This window comes from Thermothelomyces thermophilus, chromosome 2 (assembly GCF_000226095.1).
Source record: "Thermothelomyces thermophilus ATCC 42464 chromosome 2, complete sequence".
NCBI classification, from domain to species: Eukaryota; Fungi; Ascomycota; class Sordariomycetes; order Sordariales; family Chaetomiaceae; genus Thermothelomyces; species Thermothelomyces thermophilus.
In genome coordinates this window covers 4,169,243-4,184,760 of record NC_016473.1, presented here as the reverse complement: position 1 = coordinate 4,184,760, position 15,518 = coordinate 4,169,243, and the positions used below count along the sequence as shown (strand labels likewise).

Genomic DNA, 15,518 nt, shown 5'->3' with positions numbered 1-15,518 from the left:
CCCAGTGATTCAGCTTTTCTCCATGTTTCCTCCCGCTTTTCTTACTTTATTTTTTTCCATTTTTCCATGTCTTCTGCTTCGTCGAGACAAAGTCCCTTCTTTCTATAGTGGGCCCTTTTAACAAATGAGATGGCTATTCCGTGCGTGGTCTACTACTAGGATAGTCCACCCCCTTGCTGTCCTTATTACCCTACATCCAAGCTGACGCAATAGCTGGCTGGGCTAGAGAGTGGATGAGTACGGATCGGCTTTGTCCCCCGTTTTGTTCGTAGGGATGAGTGGGAAGGAGGCGTGTGCCCTTGAGGCGGGACATCTTGGCATCAGTATCCTCGGTAAATAAGCAAATTTCTTGGATGGGGGGTTGGTACGGAATCTCTCAGGTGTGCGGAAGTGGCTCATAAATAGTTTGGGTACTGAATAATAGACGGCGGTATTATTTTGCTATCATTTGGCTCCACACGAAAGACGGCTCTCACGGCCGTCTCTGATCTCATCACCCTGGCCGGTTGATGACAAAGGCAGGGAAGTAGCACCCATTTTTTTTTTTCAAGACGGAGCAAGCTACCTGTACCGTTCCGCTAGCGCCAGCCACTCGGGCCATAACCTCCAACCCCTTGGTAGCCTCCTCTTCCCTGTCCGTGCTGATGGAACCCATTTTGATTGCTCGCAGCCGGTGTCTCTGGTGGCGGCGGCGGGGGTGGAGGAGCCCACCCTCCCGGGAAAGGGGGGGGTGGTACCCCGGTTCCACCGCCGGGGAACATGAGATTCGGCGGTGGCGGCGGCGGAACCGGGGGCCACGAGCCTTGGTAGTTTGGCGGCGGAGGCGGGGGGGCCGGGAAGCCCATGCCGAAGCCGGGCTGTAGTGGCGGTACCGCAGGCGGCACGCAAAAGGGCATTAGTGCTGGCGGGGGTGGTGGAGGAGGCGGCGGAGGCCGTGCTTGATTCCAGCTGCCGGGAGGAGGCCGGTTCGGAGGAACGAAACCGTTGCTCGGCGGTTGAGGGGGTTCTTCATGAGAATAGGGTGAGGATCGAGGCCGGCTCCTAGATCGGCTTCTGGAGCGCGCGGGAGAGAAGTCCGGACTCCGTGGATGGTACCTCCCGTCTCGATTGTCACCAGCGTACTTCCCGTCGCGAGGCCTAGATGCGGACAGTGACCGCCGACGGGACCGCGAGCGGGACCTGCTTCGCGATCGCCGATAGCTGCGGCTCCTGCGCCGATCTGAGCTGGACCGGGACCGGCTCCGGCTCCGGCTCCGGCTCCAGCCCCGTCCCCGGCTTCGGCTTCGGCTTCGGCTACGGGAGTGGCGCCTCCTCTGCGGAGATGCTGACAATCTTGGCCGCTTAAAGGCAGGCCGACTGGGACTCCGGCTGGATATATCGCTGCGGCCCCTGTAGCGGCTGCGGGATCGACTATGCGAACGGCTGTATGACCGTGGCGAGCGCACCCTGCCGCGCTCGCCATCGCGGCCATCGTCCTGTCCACTGCCGCCACGTCTTCTGCGCTTCATCCTCTCGCAAAACGCACGCGACCAGCCGTAGTACGTGTCTCCGCCAATAATCTCTCCGGTTATCTCGTCGATTTCGATACGCTCGCCTAGAGGGCCAATGCAAGGCGGTGATTCATCGTGGTTCGGCTCCGGAGAGTAAATCTTGTCGATATCTGCGAGCAACTTCTTGACAGCCTCGACAAGACTCTTGTCGGCTGGGCCCTGCGAGAGAACGAGGGGCTTGATCATCGAAGGGTTCATCGGTCGGGTCGAGTTCGGCTCCAGAGCAGGAAGCCAGTTCCCTGCAGGAAGATCGTACCACGGTGTCGAGGGGTCGCCGTGCATTGCTGGCATGACCCATGGTGCCGTCTTCGCCGCCTTGGCTACGGGATCGGTCGAGGTGTCGGCGTCCTTGTCATTCTTGCCCTCGTCACTGGAAGATGGGCCTTCGTCGACTGCAGCTCGCAGTTGCTGAATAAAACTGGGAGCAAAATATCCGTTTTCCTCCCAGAGCCCAATCAGATCGTGGATTTTCCGAATATGCTTCGGGCAGTTGATGAAGGATGCAGCGCTCCGAACCAAAGCAGGGAGGGTCGGTTCCAGCTTCTGGGCGAATTCCTTGTCTCGATCCCGATGATAGACGTGGTAGAGGATGTCGCTCAGGATGTAGAGCACATGAAGGCGGCGGCGCTTGGCAGAGGGTATGCGGCCGCTTTTTGGTTCTCCAGCCGGGACATGGCTAGGCCCTTCGAACGACTTGGACAAAGCAACCAGATACTTGCAGAACGGGGCGATGCGGGATGACGAGGGAACCAGATTGCTGAGAGCCCATTGTTTGCATCTCTGGCGCGCGGCTTAGCCCATGGGTCCACAACGGGTGTACAGCGACACGGATGAAGCGTGTTATCAAACCTGGACATTGGAGGGCGAGCATTCGGTGATGGTCGAGTTGACGAGGGCGAGCATCGACTCAATGTCGTCGCGCGAACACGGCCGCGGGTCTGCGCGGAACAGGGCTCCCGACAGCGCCGTCTTGGCGACAATAAGCTCTGCTGACGCCATTGTGAGTGACGCTGACCAGAGAATGGCGACGGAGGAGCGCTGCTCTCGGCCTTGTCGCAAACAGCCGCGCAGCTTCGATGTATCGTCGACTAACGCTCGCCTTGAGTTTACACTGGAGCCGCGTGACGATGGTTGGTTTCGGCAACGGTGCCAAGCCGCCCAAGGCTTTTCTGCCCTGCAGCGTGGGATTGCGCACCGGGAGACCCACCACGATCCCGGCAGCCGAACATGCAACTATCGAAGTTTCGGGTTGGTCCGGATCAACACAGATGTTGGTGTACGGACTAAGTACGGATTACGGATCCGTCGCTACTCCGTACGCGACTTAAAAGTTGATTCATGGACAAGCAGATGTCGATCAGCAATGTACACATAGCTAGCCCGCCATAGTCCAAGAGCGCCCCTTCCCCCCCCTTAGTCCATCTGGGTTCAGAACAAGAGCCCTAGAAGCTCTGCAACTAAGAATAGGTTTGCGCAAACGGTAGAGTACACGGAGGATGTATTGCGATCATGAGTGCGTCATCGGCGTGCTGCCCGAAGGTGTCTTGCGATGTTGTCTCGATCGCGATAGTGCCTCCTCAACTTCAGGTTGTCGTCGTGTTATCGCACCAAAAATAAACTCAAGGAGAGGCGATTCCCGCCGCTTTGTTGCCGCTATTGAAATCCCTATTGTTTTTTGCCCCAATCGCACCCAGCCAGCGGCCTACGAGAACCGATCGCCCTTGGGACTCCTGAATGGAACGCTTGCCTCGTACTTGCTCTTCTCTAAAACTCTCTGGCTTTCGGTAGCCGGCGCATGTCTCGTCGGAGCAGGGTCGCTGCTGGACTCCTGGCTCGGGGAGCCTGCCGTGTCCGTTCTCGCGGGGCCGCCGTTCGCCGGACTGCCGTTTGACCCACCCGTGGTCGCGGACGAAAGGGGCCGGTTCGGCACGTTCTCGGAGTACTCGAGTGATTCAATCATGGCCTTCTTCCTCCGCTGCTCCTCGAGTCGACTCTGACGGTCCGCATTGATGTTCTTCTTCGCAAAATAGTATGCCGCGCCGCCGGCTGTGAGGAGCGTCAAACCAGTCAGCCGCCCAAAGACTGCTATTTATCCCGCTTCCACGTCCTTTTCGACGCAGGGAGATGTTTGCATACCGACACAGAGCGAGCCCCAGCCCATCCTATGTGGGATTCTTCATCAGTCTCGAGCGTCAAGTCGGGCATAGTGGCGCGGATGCGATCTTACCAAAAAGACTTGACCTACAGAGCACAGAACTGCTTTAGCACCAGAGTGCGCCAACCAGTGTAGTAGCATAAACAAATGGAATCACTTACAGTGTTCATGGTGCTTGTGGAAAACTGCCACTGGATTCGAGACTCAAGTTCTGAATGGGCGCTTCTCAATGGTGAGGCGTTTTGTCTTCGTCAAAAGCTCTCGGGTCACAACCGGGTGATGCAATTGACAAGAGCCGAGCTGGCAAAACGGTGACAGGGGTCTAGCAAAAGTCGTACGTTACTCCGTAAAAGATTGTGGAACCAAAAAAAGAGTGGAGCATACTGCAGTTATGTACATACGTACACAACTCCGTGGAGCAAGCCTCCAGGAGTTATTAACATCTCAAGAGTAATTAACTAATCCGCAGCGTTGTAGTAATGTAGTGCAGTGGTGAACGCTGTAACACGTGAGGTACGAAGCACCGAGTGGGCCAGCCATAGCAACTGATGATTCCGTACACTATTTTGACTTAATTGTTGAGCTCCGAGTTTACGAGTACTCCAATATTTCTTTGGTTCCAGTCAAAGGGGACATGTCTGCTGACATTAGTTTCGTATTCTGCACTGCCAGTCTGCGAGCGCATAATAAATTTAGAATAAAGAAAAATAAAAAACAAAATAAAATGGCCTGAGCTGTTTCTACATAGACATCGACAACACACTATCACGAAGTACCTCGTACGCAGAACGGGAATAGAAGTAAGGTACGGTACGTAGGTAGTGATATAATGCAGCGCGCCATGAAAATGACAGTTCACAGGCAACACTGTCCTAGAATCTTCGTCGTTGCAGCAAGCGAATGCTTGACACCACATACTCCGTGCCCCGTACATTACCTTATTTTTACGAAGTCTTGGGTCTCAGTTGGTTCTGCAAGTGGCTCCTGTTTTCGGCAGATGCTTGTTTGTGGGGCACTGTCGGTAGTGTTGGTGCAATTCCTCTGGGTAATACGGATAGGGGGTGGGTTAGGTGCAAGGCACTGCAGGCTGCGCTATACCATAAGCACCTAAGCGTACCTTACCAAAGGGGAAGAAAAGGGCATCCAATCGTCATTTGCCCAGGCAGAGCCACGGCGCATCCACTTTCTGACCGTCATCTGCCGCAGTGGTGCGCAACACCAACACAGGTGCCACGAACATCCCGGAACCCGCCATCGGCGCGCGCCGCACAGCCCCGTCCCGTCTTGCTGGAGCGCAAGTCTCGCGGCAACCCTCGAGACAAAGCGAGTTGTACCTTAATTTTTGCCGTGCCCACCACCACCACTGCCCCGCGGCCGGCCAATGCATCGTTCCCGCATTCTGCGACGCTCAAGACACTCGTTTTCCTTTCCCCTGGCAGAAAGCTGTGCTGGCATCGACTTGGTTCCGGATGTGCGACGGCTCGTGACAGAGGAGCTTCCCTTGCCGAGGGTTGATGGGCCCTTGAGTACGGACTAGTCATCCGCTGACCGAACTGCTGCTGCTCCCGATCCGACTTTGCAGCGCCCATGGATTCTCCGCCAAACGATGGGCCCGACGGCTCGTCCCTTGTAAGCCACTCCCTCTAATGCTTAGCTTAAAATCCCCCGTTCGCGAAGATTCAAAAATGGCTTTGTCTCTTGGTCATGGCTGACCGAGGTGAATTTTGACTGCTGTGCCAGAGGCCCGTGTCTTCGCTGCTGGCCAAGTTCGAGAACCTGAACAAGCCCGATGCCAATCCGCCGCCAACCGGGGCGAGCTCGCGAACAGTATCCCCCGTACCGGCGCCCGCGCTAGCACCGAAGCCCTCACGACTGCGCGAGCGGGATGCGAGCCCGTCGGCGACTCGCGAACCACCGCCCGTCCCCCCGAGCCGTCCACATGACCGGCTGAACGCCTCCAACGCCAACCAAACGACCGCCGCTACCGGCCTTTCCACGTCCCCCTCGCGCCCTCTCCCGCCGCCGATCGCTCCCCGCCCCGCGCACCCTCCGTCGCTCACGGTCGAACCGCCACATTCGCCGCCAAAGAGAGGCGCGGGATTGCCAACAGGCGACCGCCCTGCCTTCGTCAATGCCGACTCGCTGATACAGTCGTCCTCGTCGTCGTCGTCGTCGGCGGCCGCGGCCGCGACCAAGCAATTTAAGATACCTAGCCGTCCCCGTACACCCGTCTCCGAACCCCGCGTATCACCTCGCCTCGCGCCTGCGCAGCCCCCGTCCCCCCCGCCTCCTCGACGGTCCGCGGAACTCAGGCGGGAGCGGGAGAACAGAGATGCCGCCAGGTCGGCTGTTCCACCCCCGGTCAACCGGGCAGAGAAACCGGCCATGGGAGCAGCTCGCTTCTCCCTCTTCGCGCAACCCAGCCAGCCCGCCCAGACCCCCAGTCGCCCGAGCGACAAGGTTTCGCCCTTCAGCAGTCCCCCGAGCAGTAATGGGACCGCCGAAGAAGACACACCTCCCGCGTTGCCCTCGCGACCGAGGGCGAACCCGGAAAGGCCGCAGCGGCCTGGCGCGGTCCAGACAGCCAGCGACCCGTTCGACCCACCACCCCTTCACCCTACGGCAGTCGCTAGGAGGCTGGACAGAGAGAGCGCCAACGGCAAGGCAGGTGGCCCTCTCACGCCGCAGCCCACCGGCGAGCAACCGCCGAAGCTCCCGGCGAGACCCCAGAGCTTTATCGACTCTTCACGACCCGCATACGCGACTTCGGCGCCGCCACCGCGGCCGCCCAGGCCAGTGCTGAACACCAGCTACCCTCACGAGATCGGCGCGGTTGGCGGGGTCGCGCAGAAGCTGGCCGCGTCGACGCCTACTACGCACGCCTCGCCCACGATTCCCAGGCTTAACGGTAGGTCCCTCAACATGGGCACGGATCGTATGCCGAGCAGGATCGCCAACGACTTGCGTGCGCCGACCACCACGCCGTCTACGCCCGTCGAGCACCACCGGTCTCTGGACGCGCAAGCGGCAGGCTCCACCAGGAGTGATGCCCCTGCGCCCATCACGACGGCCTACCCAGACACGTCCAGGACGAATCGGAGCAAGCCTTACCTGAGCAAGGGGGTGCACGAGATCGCCACCAACTACGACAGTCGGGTCTTCGACGTCTGCGGCCCGGTGGTCTGCACCACGGGCACGTATACAAGGGCCTGGAGCGTTCAGGACGGCGAGCTGCTGATGAGCCTGGCCATGGGCGAAGGCATGAAAGGGACGGCCGTCATCTTCAAGCCGGGCGAAAACGTGGACGAGGAAGGGAAGCGCATCTGGGTCGGCAACAATCACGGCGAGCTCCTGGAGGCGGATGTCCAGACGCAAGCCATCCTGAACCAGAGGCCTAACGCCCACGGCCGCTACGAGATCATCAAGATCTACAGGCACTACAACGAGCTGTGGACGCTAGACGAGAGCGGGACGCTGCACGTCTGGGGCCCCGACGAGCGGGGCGTTCCGAACCTGTCGGTGGGCCCCGCGCAATCGTTCCGTGTGCCAAGGGGGCACACGTTTTCGATGGTCGTAGGAGACGAACTGTGGCACGCGACGGGCAAGGAGATACGGGTTTTCCTGCCGACCCTCGACGGGAGGACGCAGTTCCAAGTGCTGATCCGGGCGCTCGTCCAGGACAGCGCCGGCGAGGTGACGTCCGGAACGATCCTCACGACCGACGCGGACAGGGTCTACTTTGGGCACAGCGACGGGAAAGTGAGCATCTACTCGAGGAGCGACTACTCTTGCCTCGGGGTGATGAACGTCAGCCAGTACAAGATCAACTCGCTGGTCGGCGTGGGCCGGTACTTGTGGGCCGGGTTCAACACGGGCAGGATGATGGTGTTCGACATGGAGCAGACGCCGTGGCTCCTCAAGAAGGACTGGCAGGCGCACAAGAACCCCGTCGTCGGGATCGTGGCCGACCGGTCGAGCTTCTACAAGCTCGACCTCTCGCAGGTGGTGTCGCTGGGCGCCGACAACGTGCTGCGCACCTGGGACGGGCTCCTGCAGGAAGACTGGCTCGAGAGCGAGATGAAGCTCAAGGACGTCGAGTACTGCACGTTTGAGAAGATCGGGGTGCTGGTGCTCACGTGGAACGCGGGCGCGTCGACGCCGCACAGCCTGCGCTACTCGGAGGCGGACGCGACCTTCATCCGGGACCTGCTGCAGAGCAGCGGCTCGCCCGACATACTCGTCTTCGGGTTCCAGGAGCTGGTGGACCTGGAGGACAAGACGGCGACGGCGAAGCGGTTCCTCAAGCCCAAGAAGAAGGAGGGCTCGGACCAGGAGCGGATGAGCCACCAGTACCGCGACTGGCGCAACTTCCTGGCGCAGAGCCTGGACGACTACATGTCGGGCGACGTGCTCTACCAGATCCTGCACACGGCGCCGCTGGTCGGCCTCTTCACGTGCATCTTCGTCAAGGCCGACCTCCGGGAGCGCATCAGCAACCTGAGCAGCGCCGAGGTCAAGCGGGGCATGGGCGGGCTGCACGGCAACAAGGGGGCCATCGTGGTGCGCTTCATGGTGGACCACACGTCGCTCTGCTTCGTCAACTGCCACCTGGCGGCGGGCCAGGGGTCGGCCAACGCGCGGCACAACGACATCGCGGCGATCCTGGAGGCGCAGCTGCTGCCGCCGCAGCGGGACCCGGGCGTGCGGATCGACAGCTTCGTCGGGGGCGGCGACGGGTCCATGATCCTGGACCACGAGCTCTGCCTGCTCAACGGGGACCTCAACTACCGCATCGACACCATGAGCCGCGACACGGTGGTGGCGGCGGTCAAGGCGGGCAACCTGGCCAAGCTGCTGGAGCGCGACCAGCTGCTGGTGGCGCGGCGGCGGAACCCGGGCTTCCGGCTGCGCGCGTTCGAGGAGCGGCCGATCGAGTTCGCGCCGACGTACAAGTACGACGTCGGGACCGACAACTACGACACGAGCGAGAAGCGCCGCAGCCCGGCCTGGTGCGACCGGCTGCTGTACCGCTGCGGCGGCGGGCGCGGCCGCATCGAGCAGCTCGACTACCGCCGCCACGAGGTGCGCGTCTCGGACCACCGGCCCGTCAGCGGCCGCTTCCGGTTCGAGGTCAAGCGGATCGACCCCAAGCGCCGGGCGGTCGCCTGGATGGAGTGCCAGCAGCGCTGGGAGGACCGCAGGGGAAGAGAAGGGCAGGAAGAGAAGTGAGTTCTACATATATATATTTGGTCTTTTTGGTTTTTTTGGTCTTCCTTTTGTTTTCGATTCCTTCATTTCGTCTTCCATTCCTTCGTCCGAATGGTGACTGACTACTAACCGTCTACCGCGAATATATAGGATGTACTACTTGACCAAGGTAATCGGCTACGACAAGGCGACGGCCCAGCGTTTGATCAATGAGCGGGCTTCGAGGAGAGTCCATCGTAGTCCCACTAGACATGGGGGAGGGATTAATTGATTTATGGCAGGCTGGGCTTCCTCGTTGTCTGGCATGGTCTTTGCCTGGTCTCTCTCCTTTAGGACGGTACCTGGAACTTGGGGAACCGGGGCGGAAAGGGACACCGCTAATAATGGGACGCGGCTAATGAATGAATGAAGGAGTTAGTAAAAGAGTAAAAGAGAAAGGGGAGGAGGGGTGGACCGGCGACATTTTTTGGTGTCGGTTTTGGGACGCCTGAAGTGGCAGGCAAAATACATATTAGAAGATGCATACATACCATACATACCCTCCACATCCCCCGTCGATGGAGTTGCTGGGCCGGAAGCGAATGATATAGGTGAACGGTTGGCTGCAATGAATCATCTAGTTGAATCGCGGCACAAGGGCCCCGATTGTGTTTTCTTTTGTTTTATTTTTTTGTTTTTTTTTTTTTCTATTTGGTTTTCTACCCTTTTGTTGTTTAGAATACTATAGCCAATGGAAATGAAGTACCTCTATGCATCAAACTGTTACAAAGGAGGGCCTTGGCCGCGGCAAGGATAGCACGATGCCTCAGGTTGGTTCCCAAGTAGGAAAGGGCCAAAAAGGTAGGGTGTTCCCTTGCTTGGTAGCTCCGACCAGTCCAACTTCTTAGGATGACATGGTCGGTCGGAGAGTCATTGGGCCGTGTAGCAAGTCGTGATGTCATTTGCGTCGTTGGGATTACCTGAACCACAGCACCTATGTACTGTACTGTCCAACACAATAACCAACTTCGTCCAACTTCGTCCTCCGCTTGCCCCTCATCGCCATTTGGTCAACGATTGACGGCGCCGAGCTACGTCGTACTTACGAGGCCAAGCCGAATGCGCATCTAACACTTCAGTTCCCGGAGTTTCCGTTTGAACAAGGACGGTTGTCGATGAATAATATACGGAGTACGGCCTTAAGCTTCAATTCCTCCGCATAAGATCGACACCAGCCGCAGTCAACCGATTATAATATATATATAACACTTACACGGTGCGAGTGACGAGGATTGTGATGTCGCTGCGTGACAGAGTTCATGATTAACAAATAGTTGGCAGTGACGAGACTACGAGAAACTACTCGAGCCTCTCTGCCTACACCAACCTACTTATACCCGACTCACTGAATGTGGGCATTGACACGACCGGTCTCACCAAGTCTGAAGACCCTGACTGCCGCGACTAGGCTATCTCGACTTGCTCACTCTACCAACATGGCTTCCACCGCCGACCTCCCCTACAACGTGCACGTCACCCCGGACAATACCGGGCTCTGGCACATCAGGCAGACGGACGAGGCGGCCAAGAAGGTCTCGGAGCTCTTGCAGGAGGACATGGAAGTCAGTTTGCATTTCTGCCCTGCTTCTCTCCCCCCTTTTCCTTCGGCTTCACGGCCCCCGACTGTCCTCTCCTCTTGCTAACCAACCGCTTCTGTTTCCATCTCCTTAGAAACACCACGTTTTCTTCAACCAACTCCACTACCACAACCACGTACGCCCCCGCCCCAACCGCCCCCCCCCCCCCCCTTCTCTTCACTCTGTCTCTCTTCCTAACCTACTGCCATCTGCTTCTTCTTTCCCTTTGACAGATCCCCCACCACCTACTGGCCCTCTACGGCACCGGCGCCCCTCCGTCCTCGCTCCAGACCGCCTACGTCAACAACACAACGTACCAACGCCCCGCCCTTCCCCCGCACACCAACGAGCCCGTCAACCTGCACCCCTGGCCGTCCGCCGCCGCCCGCTACCTCGGCGACGAGACCTACTACCCGGACTTTCTGCGCTTCTTCCAGTCCGAGATGCCCGCCGCCGCCGCCGCCTCCGGACCTTCTTCTTCTTCATGGCAGCCCGTGGTCCGCAAGTACCTCTTCGACAGCGGCAGCGACGACCTGCTGCTCCGCATGTTCGCCGGCGTCCTGCACCCGCTCATCCAGCTCATGTACGGGGTCGAGTGGGGCCAGGAGGCCATCGTGGCCGAGGCCCTGGCGCAGGCCGCCGTGCACGAGGGCTGGGTGGGCGAGTACCTGCTCGAGGCCGAGCGGCTGGCGCGGCAGGGAGGTGAGGAGGGGGAGGGGAAGGGGAAGGAGGCGGGAGAAGGGGTGATGGAGCTGATCGCGGCGGTGCGGGCGAATCCCAAGCTGGCGGGCGCGGCCCGGCACGGGGACGCCAACAAGATCCGGGACGGCGTGCTCGCGCGCGCCAGGGACGAGATGCTGGCCATCGCGGCCAGGGTCCGGGTCCGGCCGGACCAGAAGGAGGTCGAGGAGAAGACGGCCGAGATGTTTGACGCCGCGCTCTTCGTCGCCGCCGCCGCCGCCATGGTCAAGGACGGAAAGCAGCCCAAGTTTGACTTCTTTTTGATGTGAGTTCTCTTTCTCTCTCTCTCTCTCTGTCTTTTTTCTTTTCTTTTCTCTTTGCGTCCTGACAGGGTCTTTTGAAAGGGGAGAAAAGCAAAAGTGAAGAGGGCGAAACTTAATAAAGGTCTTCGGAGAAGATGCAGGCGCTAACAACAACACTACCAAACGACAAATAGGCACCATGTCACCTCCAGCCCCTTCTTCGTCACGCTCAATGCTCAGGACTGGGTCCCCGTCGAGATCAAGGCGCGCATGTTGGAGTGGAAGATCCGGATGGACCTGCTCCAGTACGTCGCGCGCGGCGCACCAGAGCTGCCGGCCGAGAAGCTGGCGGCGTACCAGCCGCGGAAGCCCGGGGCCGGGGGCTCGCTGGCCGGTGAGTATACCATTTCTTGACTGTGTAGTGTTCGTTCGGAAACAAGGAGGTGAAAGACATGCTGACGGAGGGTAAACAGATATCATTGCCCGCCTGCACACATTTCAGGACGACGGCCACGGCATCAAGCTCGGCCGGGCCGCAGTCATTTGCCACAACATCTGCAAGAAGTACGAGCAGGAGGGCAAGGGCTGGTTGAAGTTGACAGGGGACGAGCTTTGGAACAAGGTGTGCCATCTGATTGTTGACTCGCTTGAGGCACCTGGCCCGAGATGGGTCCGGAGCTGCGGCTTCGACGAAGCCTGGGAGGTATGTCGCCACTCTACTCGAGGACATCCCACGGACCCAGAGAGAGAGAGAGAGAACCCGGGCTGACTGACTGGCACAGGAAATCCCGAATATCTAAGCTTATGGAAAAGCTGCTGAACAAGACGGGTATCCAATGTTCAAGCCTGATTCAAAAAGGCGTCAGACAGCCACCAACGGAAAAAAAAGAGACTGTAAACACCTAGCAATTGGTATCAACCTGTCTTCCCACAACGCCGTCCTATTCATACCTAGTCTAGCCCAATCCACTCCTCCTCCTCCTCCTCCTCCTCCTCCTCACTCACGTCTTCCTGCATGACATCGTTTAGCGTGACCTGCTTCGTTGTCGAAGGCAATGCCTTCATCCCGAGGTCCTCAAACCCGCCGGGCTCGCCACCAGCCGGCTTGCTGTCCCTGGCTTGTCCAAGGAGGTAATCCACCATGTAAGCGTTCTCATCGGCCAGTCGCCTGATCTCGTCTTTCATCTTGGCCACCGCCCTCGCAACCACGCGCAGTTCCACGTCGACCTTGCCCCGGTTGGCTGTCAGCCACGCGCCGTGCTTGTCCACCAGCGCCTTGATCCAGAGCAGGCAGAACTCGACATGCGGCGACTGCTCCGTCTGGGCGGCGATATAGCGCAGCAGCCGTGCCACGTACACGGTAGGGAACTGCTCGACGACCAGACCAATCTCCGTGTACGGGATCGCTTGGAACACCCGCTGGATGAGGCCGGCCTCGTTCAGGCGGAAGGCCATGACCAGCGCCTTGAGGTAATCCCTCTCCTTCTCCAGCACGGCGAGGGTGGAAGCAGGCGTGATCTCCATGTTCAGGTCGAACGGGTCGAACTGCACGGTGCTGTCGAGGCTGTAGATCAAGAGACCTTCTGTTGACGCGGCACAGAAGGACGAGCCGCTTGGCGAGAACGCCACGCCGGTCACCCTCACTTCTGGCCTCTTCTTTCTGGCCGAAGGGTCACCCCGTTTGGAGCCGGGCAGCGACCTGTCAATCCGGTCCTCCAGGTCCGATGCCTCGCCTTGATCGTCGAGGAGCTCGGCAGGCCCTGCTTCTGTGAGCCGCTTGCTGTTGAGGAACTCTTGGGTGCCCGAGAGCGACAGGTTGACGCTCACGGTGAACTTTTTGAGGAGCACCATGGTTGTGACAGAGTATAGGCAGATATATTTGCTGTTTCCGCCCGCCAGGAGGCAAGATCCGTCCATGCTGTAACGGATGGTGTTGAAGCTCTTGGTACCCGCCACGTTCGCAGCCGCCCTGCGATCGGTGATTCTGCGCCCTCCTGAAACGTCGCGGCGCCCGTCAACGCCCGAGACCTGCTGGGCTTCCGACACGGACCAGAATGATAACTGCCCGTCAAGCGTCGAAATGGCGATCTGTAGCGAATCCGGCCGGAACGCGATGTCTAGAACGTCCGACTGCAGCTGAAGCGGCTCGCTCGTCTGCGTTCGGCTGAAGATGGACCAGATCCTGGCTGTCCGGTCCCAGCTGCCGCTGACCAAGAGGCCGCCGTTCGGGGCAAACGCGAGAGACGACACGGGCCCTTCATGGCCGGCTAGCCGGTCAAGCAGCTGGCCGGTCTGGACGGACCAGATGTGAATGTCAAAGGAGTCGATTGACCCTGCAGCAACCACTTCTCCGCTGGGATCGACCGCCATGCAGGTGAAAGAGAGCCTCTCGGGAGCGGTAAACGTCCTGAAATTCCTGTACCTGATGAGGTCCCACGCCCGGACGGACCCGTCCAAGCTAGCAGTGAAAAGGACATTGCCCTTCTTGGCAAACTCGCAAGCCGTGACACCGCTGGTGTGCTCGGTGAACGTCACTATGCAGAAACCGGACTCAATTTCCCACACCTTGATCTTGCCGTCGTCCGCCGTCGTCACGATGCGCTGGCCGTCCGGCGAGTAAACGAGCGCATTCAAGGAGTCGAAGTGGCCCTGCTGTTTCAGGATGTACGACTCGGACTGCCACTCCCACACCAACAGCTGGCCCAGTTTCGACGCCCCAAAGGCCAGCCACTCTCCGCTCTTGTTGATCGTCACAAAGTCGATCTCGTTCTGCGAGATGCTGAGCGTGTGGATCATGTTGAAATCGGGCAATTCGTAGAGCCCGAAGATACCGTTCGAGAAGCCGGCGACGAGCAGGTTCGATTCGGCGTGAAAGGCAGCGCACCGGAGGGTTGCGGCGTTCTGCATAAAGTAATGCCTGTTGACGATCCTCCACTGCATGTCCGACTCGTCTAGCATCTCATCCTCGTCCCGGCCCGGCTTTGTCGTGTACTGCCATTCGAACAAGGCTCCATCCTTGCTCACAGTCCAGATTGTCTCCTGGTCTTTGGAGAACCAAGCACCGACGACTCCCTGCCTATGACCCGACAGCACCGTGGGCGTGAACCCTGTCTCCGGGTTTAAGCTCCATATCCTCGCCGTCAGATCCTTCGACGCGCTCAAGAAGAACCGAGAATCGCTCGACCATTCGAGATGCCGGACATCGTCAAAGTGCTGTGTGTGAGTGTGGTGGCGGACGAACGGCGCAAACTCGAGGTCGCCTTCGGCGTTCGTGTCGGGTGTCGAGGGGACGTGCCAGACCTCGATCTTCCTCCCCAGCCCAACCACAAAATAGCGACCGGATGGCGAGAAAGCCAGCGCCGTGACATGCGACCTAAAGGAAAAGTGGTACAAGACCACACGACGCGGGACGTGGGTCAAGATTGCCTGGCCATCTTCGTCGATCGAGAGGAGCAGGTTGCCTTGCGGGGTAAGGCCTATCCTCGCGATGTTCTTCCGGTGGGCAAACGGGAGGGTGTACGACTTATTGCTGGACTCGGTTAGCCAAGCTCGACCTCGACCCGCCCCGCCCTCATATCAACGGCGCAGTGGGAACATACTCGACGAGGTTGAAGACGGTAACTCGGTTACCGACGGGAGAGAACAGATGGGTGCCGTCTGGGCTGAACAGGAGGTTGCCCCGGCAGTAGACTGTTCCCAGCAAGTTGGAGAACTTGAAATCTGTCTTCATGGTTGTGTCTGGTCCATCTCCCAGCCGATGGATGAGATCGACCTGCAAACTTAGTGATTAGTGTAGCCTCCGGTCGCCAATCGCGGGATCTTGCCCTTGCTCGCCGCCCAAAAAATTGGTAACTTTTTAGCGGGTCCGGCGAATTCTTTCTCCTAACCTCCGACGAGCCCCGGACCATGCTTGGCAGGGACGCCTTTGTTGCCTTCTGGGGAAAGTGGAAAAGGGGAGGAGAGGGAGCACGGGAACGGCCCACTCAGCTTCGAGCGCTGCTCATGC

The 15,518-nt window shown here is 59.1% G+C and overlaps 5 protein-coding genes across 5 annotated transcripts; 2 read left to right on the top strand and 3 right to left on the bottom strand.

The window, feature by feature from the left end:
* Positions 1-1,475: 1,475 nt before the first annotated feature.
* MYCTH_2058345 (uncharacterized protein) lies at positions 1,476-2,549 on the bottom strand (the record flags this gene model as incomplete). Its single annotated transcript, XM_003662028.1, has 2 exons — positions 1,476-2,330; positions 2,400-2,549. Coding segments are annotated over 2 exons (1,005 nt in total), but the record flags the coding sequence as incomplete, so codon positions are not given.
* Positions 2,550-2,941: 392 nt separating this feature from the next.
* On the bottom strand, positions 2,942-3,902 carry MYCTH_2302201 (uncharacterized protein). Its single transcript, XM_003662027.1, has 4 exons — positions 3,867-3,902; positions 3,778-3,791; positions 3,687-3,712; positions 2,942-3,596 (listed from the first exon to the last, which is right to left on the bottom strand). The coding sequence occupies exons 1-4, from the start codon at positions 3,873-3,875 to the stop codon at positions 3,253-3,255; spliced, it is 393 nt and encodes a 130-aa protein (XP_003662075.1). The 5' UTR covers positions 3,876-3,902; the 3' UTR covers positions 2,942-3,252.
* Positions 3,903-5,192: 1,290 nt separating this feature from the next.
* Positions 5,193-9,059, top strand: MYCTH_2302198 (uncharacterized protein). The gene is made up of 2 exons (XM_003662026.1): positions 5,193-5,334; positions 5,446-9,059. Exons 1-2 carry the CDS (start codon positions 5,293-5,295, stop codon positions 8,932-8,934), a joined length of 3,531 nt encoding a protein of 1,176 aa, XP_003662074.1. The 5' UTR covers positions 5,193-5,292; the 3' UTR covers positions 8,935-9,059.
* Positions 9,060-9,898: 839 nt separating this feature from the next.
* On the top strand, positions 9,899-12,388 carry MYCTH_2302191 (uncharacterized protein). Its single transcript, XM_003662025.1, has 8 exons — positions 9,899-10,168; positions 10,234-10,303; positions 10,361-10,514; positions 10,624-10,665; positions 10,763-11,535; positions 11,707-11,906; positions 11,986-12,215; positions 12,295-12,388. The coding sequence occupies exons 3-8, from the start codon at positions 10,389-10,391 to the stop codon at positions 12,310-12,312; spliced, it is 1,389 nt and encodes a 462-aa protein (XP_003662073.1). The 5' UTR covers positions 9,899-10,168; positions 10,234-10,303; positions 10,361-10,388; the 3' UTR covers positions 12,313-12,388.
* On the bottom strand, positions 12,293-15,367 carry MYCTH_2302188 (uncharacterized protein). The gene is made up of 2 exons (XM_003662024.1): positions 15,112-15,367; positions 12,293-15,041 (listed from the first exon to the last, which is right to left on the bottom strand). Exons 1-2 carry the CDS (start codon positions 15,240-15,242, stop codon positions 12,464-12,466), a joined length of 2,709 nt encoding a protein of 902 aa, XP_003662072.1. The 5' UTR covers positions 15,243-15,367; the 3' UTR covers positions 12,293-12,463.
* Between the last annotated feature and the right edge of the window lie 151 nt (positions 15,368-15,518).

Coding starts and splice junctions, on each gene's coding strand:
- MYCTH_2302201 (XM_003662027.1), bottom strand. Junction 3,597..3,686: donor CTGGGGCTCGCTCTGTGTCG/GTATGCAAACAT, acceptor CGCTCCTCACAG/CCGGCGGCGCGGCATACTAT.
- MYCTH_2302198 (XM_003662026.1), top strand. CDS start 5,293: ATGGATTCTCCGCCAAACGATGGGCCCGACGGCTCGTCCCTT. Junction 5,335..5,445: donor GGCCCGACGGCTCGTCCCTT/GTAAGCCACTCC, acceptor CTGCTGTGCCAG/AGGCCCGTGTCTTCGCTGCT.
- MYCTH_2302191 (XM_003662025.1), top strand. CDS start 10,389: ATGGCTTCCACCGCCGACCTCCCCTACAACGTGCACGTCACCCCGGAC. Junction 10,666..10,762: donor AACTCCACTACCACAACCAC/GTACGCCCCCGC, acceptor TCCCTTTGACAG/ATCCCCCACCACCTACTGGC. Junction 11,536..11,706: donor AAGTTTGACTTCTTTTTGAT/GTGAGTTCTCTT, acceptor AACGACAAATAG/GCACCATGTCACCTCCAGCC.
- MYCTH_2302188 (XM_003662024.1), bottom strand. CDS start 15,242: ATGAAGACAGATTTCAAGTTCTCCAACTTGCTGGGAACAGTCTACTGC. Junction 15,042..15,111: donor ACCGTCTTCAACCTCGTCGA/GTATGTTCCCAC, acceptor AACCGAGTCCAG/CAATAAGTCGTACACCCTCC.